This window comes from Chrysochloris asiatica, unplaced genomic scaffold (genome assembly GCF_000296735.1).
Source record: "Chrysochloris asiatica unplaced genomic scaffold, ChrAsi1.0 scaffold00374, whole genome shotgun sequence".
Taxonomy (NCBI): domain Eukaryota; kingdom Metazoa; phylum Chordata; class Mammalia; order Afrosoricida; family Chrysochloridae; genus Chrysochloris; species Chrysochloris asiatica.
Genome location: NW_006408892.1, coordinates 937,348 through 944,713, shown reverse-complemented (window position 1 = coordinate 944,713; position 7,366 = coordinate 937,348). Strand labels below are relative to the sequence as shown.

At 45.5% G+C, this 7,366-nt stretch overlaps 1 protein-coding gene across 1 annotated transcript in view; it reads left to right on the top strand.

Moving 5' to 3' along the window:
- Nucleotides 1–1,124: 1,124 nt before the first annotated feature.
- The window catches only part of IL12RB1 (interleukin 12 receptor, beta 1), a 33,143-nt gene continuing 26,901 nt past the window's right edge, over nt 1,125–7,366 (top strand). The window contains exons 1-4 of the mRNA XM_006876328.1: nt 1,125–1,140; nt 1,237–1,299; nt 2,285–2,402; nt 2,885–3,054. Of these exons, the coding sequence (XP_006876390.1) occupies nt 1,125–1,140; nt 1,237–1,299; nt 2,285–2,402; nt 2,885–3,054 (367 nt within the window). The remainder of the gene's footprint in view (nt 1,141–1,236; nt 1,300–2,284; nt 2,403–2,884; nt 3,055–7,366) is intronic.

The following is a 7,366-nucleotide window of genomic DNA, read 5'->3' as shown; positions in this document are numbered from 1 at the left end:
TATTTCTCCTACAGCACCACACCAGGACTCCAGATCTCTATCTGTATGCTGTTGTTATTAAGTACCATCAAACTGGTCTTGACTCATAGTGACCCTCTATAGGGTTTCCAAGGAACAGCTGGCATCTATATCTATAAGTTGGAATCAACTTGATGGCAATGTGTTTATAAGAAGGGATTTCAAAAAGTTCATGGAAAAATTGAATGGAAAGATAATGGAATTTTTTCACGAACTTTTAAAAGCTCCCTTGGATATCTCTAAGTCTAAACACACATATACGCAAGAAGATACACTCTCTCTATCTCATGGGATCGGGTGGGGAAGGAGGCACTGGCCCCCTGTGGAGGGAAGATTTGAACTGCAGCCTCAGCTCTGCCTAAGGTGTTGACTTTCTCTCCCAAAGATTCTAATCCTCCCAACAGGACCCCTTCACTCAGGTCAGCTCCTGGAAGACTCTGGAACTCCTGGAGACAGGGCGACTCCTGGCTGAGGACGATTGCCCTCCCCACCCCCACCCACAAGGCTTTCCAGAGGTGCCCACTGCTGTGGTTGTAGTCCGCTTGCTTGGGCTGCCATTCTACCCGTCTACCACACTGGCTCCATATACGTTGATGTCCTTGTTGTTGTTAAGTTCTGTCGAGTCGGTTCTGATCCACAGCAACCCTGTGTAGGGTTTCTGAGGAGTACCTGGTGAGCTTGAATTGCCGACCTTGTGGTTCAAACCGATTTTGCAGTCCAGCGCATTAACCCACAGCACCCTTTGCACACCCTATTTCTCTTAATTCCCCAAGGCTGTCCATCTTACTGTCTTTTTCCTTTTGCGGTGACCTTCCCATAGGGACTCAACTTGTCTCTTGGTCTCCACTTGGGGATTTTATATATAGAGACCAAGAGTATTGAAAGGCAAATTGGATGGATCTGTGGGTGGGTGGATGGTTGGATAATATATGACAGCATATTATATATGGATACATGGGTGGAAGAATGGATAAATGGGTGAATGGGAGGATGGACAGATGACTAGATGGATGGACTGGTGGTCTAAAGAGTAGGTGAATGAATGCATGGATATATGGGTAGGTGATGGATGGATGGGTGAGTGGGTGGATGTCAGGTGGTTACAGATGGGTGGGTATGCAGGTGAGTGGGCAGATGGCTGGTTGTATGTAGGCCCACAGGTGAGTCCTTCTCCTCTCACTATTTGAGACTAATAATGTCATTATTTCTTTGTGGCAGCTGGAGCCTGTGAAGCCAACAGATGCTGTTTTCAGGACCTGCCATACGTGGACACAGACTCAGGTTCGGGGCAGTCTCTGGGGGTGTTTACACTGGCCTTTGAATAACTCCACCCCTAGCAACCCCCTCCATCAGCCTCCTCCCACTTGTTAAAGACCCAGGCCTGCCTGGGTTCTTGAGCACAGCGTGCCCACCCATCCTCAGCTGAGCTTATGGTATCCTGCAGCAGTCACCCTCTGACCCAAGCCTGAGTCTCCCTCACAAGATCATGGACTGGAGTCTGGGTCTGTTCAGAGGATCAATGAATGGAGCAAAACAGTTCATTGAAGTCCCCACCCAACTTGTACTATCCAGGCAGCTTATTGCTTGGGCCCATTCTGTGGTTCTATAAAAATACACTGAACACATACTATGTGGAGATACAGTTCTAGACATGATGGAATCACTGTGAGCCCAGCTGACTTCTTAGTTAAATGCCTGGATGGATGGGTGGATGGATAGGTAGATAGATAGACGGATGGATGTAGGTGGGTGGATAGACTCAGACATATGATTTCATAGACTGCATACAATACGTGCTATGAAAAGACCCAGCAGGGAGGAGAGAGAGAGAGGGCTGCTTTGGGCTGCTGGGAGGTGGAGGAGGAGACACTGATGATGAAGCTGGACTGTCGAGACCAGTAGGGCTTCCTGTTTGGTGAAAGACATCAGTCCCCATACTTTCAGCAATATGGAAGCTCTGAGTGGGAGCCCTCCTAGACCTCGTCCTGCACGTTTTCTTCATTTGTATCCTTTTTTGCTGTAATAAAATTATAATCATAAAAAAATATTTGGGGGAAGTATGTGGTGTGTTTGGGGACCAGTGAGCAAGGAGGCAAAAGCAGACTGAGCAGGGAGATGTGGGGAGGGAGGATTCTGGGAATCACTGCAAGCTTAAAGTGACAGCAGATTATGTAAGTGTCACAAAGATTCATCCTGGTGGTATGTTGGTACCTCACAGTACCCTCTACGTCCTGGTCCAGTCTCAAACCTCTGGCGTCTTCTTTAGTCTCAGCCTCGGGACCCCGGAACCTGAGCTGCTACCGGATCTTCAGCACTGGCGGCTATGAGTGTACCTGGCAGTATGAGGGCCCATTGACCGGGGTCAGCCACTTCCTGAGGTGTTGGTGAGGACCCCATCTGGTTCCCAAACCCTCTTCCACCCTCCTGCCCTCGCTTCTGCTCCCCAATGTTCAATCAGATGAATGACCTGGGCTTGTCATTATGTCTTCCTGTGCCTCCGTTTCTCATCTGAGAAGACAGGTCTGGGCCTCTGTGATATGGAGTCAGCCTGGGTGGGCATCCCAGAGTGGGTGACTTAAGGGTACCTCTAGTCCTTCCTTCATCTTCACCCTCTGTACTCATTCATTCATTCACTCATCATCCATTTCTTCCTTCTCTCTATGGCTGCCAATGCTGGGAGATTCTGGGGTCCCCACAACTCCCTAAGACCCAGGCCAACCTCCAAGGATCCTCCAGGCAGTAGCAGGAAGAGAAATAGAAAGGGCAGGGAAGGATGCTGGGAGATGATCACAACGTCTGCTGTGGCCGTTGACATCCTGGGTCCAGTAGGACTTGGGACTCATCATCAATACCTTCTTTTTCGCAGCCTTAGCCCCCGGCACTGCTGCTACTTTGAAATGGGCTCAGCCACCACGCTGCAGTTCTCCGATCAGGATGGAGTGCTTGTGCTCAGTGTTGTCACGCTCTGGGTGGAGTCGCGGGTCGAGAACAGGACAGAAAAGTCACCTAAGATTTCTCTGCAGCTCTACAGCTCAGGTCAGCACCCTGTCAGGACCCTTGTTCCCTTTCCCATACTGTCTTCACCCAAAGAAGCCTCAGATTCTCTGGCTTGGACCCAGGGTGTTCTGTAACTTGTTGAAGGGATATGTCAATTACCGTGTCTATACTGCCAGCTAGTGTCATGTCAATTACCGTGTCTGACCCGACAGAGTCTTCCACCCTCCCCTTACCAATCCTCCACCGATGGACACTTAGATTGCTTCTGGTATCCTCCTGACAGCATAAGGTTTCTGGGACCCTATTGGGGCTTCATAGCTGAGACCCACCAATACTCAGTATATAGTTTTAAAGCCTCTACAGTTACCAGAAGGGGCCCTGGTGATGTGATAGTTAAAGCACTCAGCTGTAACCAAAATGTCAGTGTTTCGAACCCACTAGCAGTTCCATGCGGGGAAAGACTTGGCCATCTGCTATTGTGCAGATTACAGCCTTGGGAACCCTATGGGGCGGTTCTGCTCACTCATATGGTGTCATGAGTTGGAATCGACTCAACAGCACACACAACAGTTGTTGCTGTGTGATTTGTAGGGGATGTGGGTAAGGCCAGTAAAGCACTGACATCGAACATTGTCTTAGTTAGCTAGTGCTGGTATAACAGAAATGCCACAAGTGGGTGGCTCTACCAAACAAAAATTTATTTTCTCCCAGTTTCAGCGGCTAGAAGTCCGAATTCAGAGTGCTAACTCTCGGGGAATGCTTTCTCTGAAGGAAGGTCTTTGTCGATCTGCCTCTGTTTCCTGCTTCCTTAGATATCGCTGCGTGGCTCAGCATCTATCTTACCCCATCTCTGTTTGTCTTGCTTGCTTATTTAATCTCTTCTATATCTTAAAAAAGGAGCTCTGGTAGCATAGTGGTTATGAATCGGGCTGTGAACCACAAGGTCGGCAGTTCAAAACTACCAGCAGTAGAAAGATGAGGCTTTCTGCTCCGGTAAAGATTTACAGCCTCGGAAACCCTGTACAGGGTCACTATGAGTCGGAACCAACTCCACGGCACGTAACAGCAACAATATATCTTAAAAGAGGTTGATTTAAGATACATCCTACACAAATCCTGTCAATTAATGTAACAAAGACAACTCATTCCCAAATTAGATTATAACACACATGTTGCTGTTAAGTACTGTCAAGTCAGTTCTGACTCATAGCAACCCTGTATAGGGTTTCCAAGGAGCAGTTGGTGAGTTTGAGCCACTGACCTTGTGGTTCAAGCCGACCTTGCAGTCCGGTGCTTTATCCCACAGTGCCACACCAGGACTCCATAAGCATAGAAGCCAGGATTTATGACACATATTTTTTGGGGGGACACAATCAATTCATAACAGGCACAATAGCTGAAAAACTCAGTAATCAACATATATAAAAGCTATTTTAATGTGATACTTAAAAAAATGCAATTTAATGCCAAAAAAGAAACGATGAATACAAAAACATTGTTTGAAATTTTTGTGTGTGAATTGAGTGAAGGTTTACAGCATAGATGATTAGTTTACACTCAACAAATCATACATGTAGCTTCATCTCAATGATTGCAATCTCCTCCATGTAACAACAGTTATCCCACTTCCTCCCTACGGATCTTACTTCCATTCCACACTCCTTCCCAACCCTTCTCAACTTTGTCCTTAAGTAAACGTTGCCCTTTTGATCTTGACTGGCTGACCATTCCATGTGAACATACCTTAATAGTGTTGGTGTCCTCAGCATATATACCCATCTAATGCTTGGCGGAAAATTGGGCCACAAGGGTGAGTTCCTTTCCAGACCTGAGGGGTGGCCGAGGGCCACAGTCTCAGTTCCTCCAGTCTCTTTCTGATGAGTAAGCCAGGTCTCTTTGATCATTTTGAGTTTGTTCCATATTTTCTTCCACTCTATCCAGGACCTTCTAATGTGATCTCTTTCAGAGCAGTTGGTAGTGGTAGCTGGGCACAGTTTTTGATTCATAGAGACTGATGGTCACGTGTTCAGTTACTCCATTGGACTAGTTGATTCCAAGCATCTTCAATTTTCATTACTCTTCTGTCTTCCGCACACAGAGAAACCAATAGCTGCACCTTAGATGCCGTTTATGAACTTTTAAGATCCCAGTTGCTATTCACCTAAGTAAGCTGTAGACCATTGTCTCTGTGGACTATGTTATGCCAGTTGACCATGATGTCCCCTGAGGTGATGGTCCTGAGCCCCCAGACCCAGCAACTCATTGCTTCAAGGTGTTTGTTAATGTCTAAGATGTATTCATCATTTTTCTCCCTGTATGTTCTACCACATTGTTTGCAACAAAGGTAAATATCTATGTACAAATATCCTGTCAAACCCTTACACATACTTCCATCCTCCTTCCTATACCTGTTCAGCATGTGTATCTATCCGTGTATCTACCCATAGAACACTGCGGTTTCAGAGTTGTATACAGCAGTTTTTACCTCTGTCCTCTTTAACCTTTGCGTTCCTCCATGTGGTTTCATCATTCTTCTGTCTACCTCCTTCTTGTATATTGTCTTCCAGTCACCTGAGTTAGCGTGTATTGACCCTCTAGACAGTAAATTACTCTCCCTCACTGCCCCCTTCCCAGTAATCATCAAAGAATGCCTCTTCTAATCTGAAAACACGTTCTTGAGTTTTTGCAATACTCACATATTTTGCCCTTTAGTGGTTGACTAATTTCACTCAACATAATGTCCTCCAATATACAGAATATTAAAAGTACTATAGACTTCCAGGATGGCGAGACTTCGTGTCTCATACTTTGGACATGTTATCAAGAGGGACCTGTCCCTAGAGAAGGATGTCATGCTTGGTAAAGAGGAGGGTCAGCGATGAAGAGAAAGACCCCCAGTGAGATGAATTGACACAGTTGCAGTAACAATGGGCTTAGACATAACAATTGTGAGGATGATGTAGGACTGAACAGTGTTTTGTTCTGTTGTGCTGAGGGTCTCTATGAGTCTGAACTGACAAGATTCAATACTACACTTCCATGATTTTGAGGGTCTTCTTTTTGCTGATCCTCCACTTTACCAAGCATAATGCCCTTCCCGAGGACTTGTCCCTCCTGATAACATGTCAGAACTATGGGAGACAGAGTGTCACCATCCTGGCTTCTAAGGAGCATTCTGGCTGTACTTCTTCCAGGAGTACATGGTACTTTCAATTGAAATGTGTTGATTCTTTGCCAGTCTTCCTTATTCGTCATCAAAGTTTCACACACATATGAGGCGATTGAAAATGCCGTAACTTGGGTCAGGGGCACCTTAGTCCTCAAACTGACATCTTTGCTCTTCAAGTCTTCGAAGAGGTCTTTTGCAGCAGATTTGTCTAACACAGTACATCATTTGAGTTCTTTCTTTCTTTTAACTCTTGATTGTAAATTGAGTGAAGGTTTATAGAGCAGGTCATCAGTTTTACATTCAACAATTCATATACTTTTTTAGCTTCATTACAACGATTGCAACCCCCTCCATGTACCATCAGTTAACAATAGCTACCTTTAACTCTCGCATTCTTCCCTGTGTCTCCACTACCTTCATCTTTCCTATGCCAACTGTTAACATATGTCTATCCTCTAGCCTGTGAATAATTTCCCATCCTCACTACCCTAGTGTGGCACTGTGGGTTAATGTGCCAGACTGTAAAGCCGTTTGAACTGCAAGGTCGGTGGTTCAAGCTCACTAGCTGCTCCTTGGAAACCCTATTCAGGGTCGCTATGGGTTGGAGTCGACTCGATGGCACTTTAGCAACCAAGGAGCTCTGGTAGCGTAGTGGTTACGAATCAGGCTGCTAACCTCAAGGTCGGCGGTTCGAAACTACCAGCAGTTCTGCGTGAGAAAGATGAGGCATTCTGCTCCCGTAGAGATTTAGAGCCTTGGAAACCCTGTGCAGGGTCACTATGAGTCGGAACTGACTCCACGGTACTTAACAACAACCCTACTAACTGTCATAGATTGTTTCTCTTATCAAGAAAACCTTTCCTTTCCTTTTTACAACATTGGTCTCTTACAGTATTTGTCCTTTTGTGATCGACTAATCTCACTCAGCATAATGTCCTCCAGGATTATCCATGTTGGGAGGTGTTTTGCAGATTCATCATTATTTTTCTGCATTGTGATGTACTCCATTGTGTGTATGGACCAGTTTGTTTAACCATTCTCCTGTTGATGGACATTTAGGCCACCTCCGTCCATTCTACTCTCATTGTCTCTCTCTTTTTTTTTAATGGTTTATTGTGAATTATGTCATAGTTTACATGGGAGAACATTAGTTTTATATTCATTCTATCGTATATTGTTTCA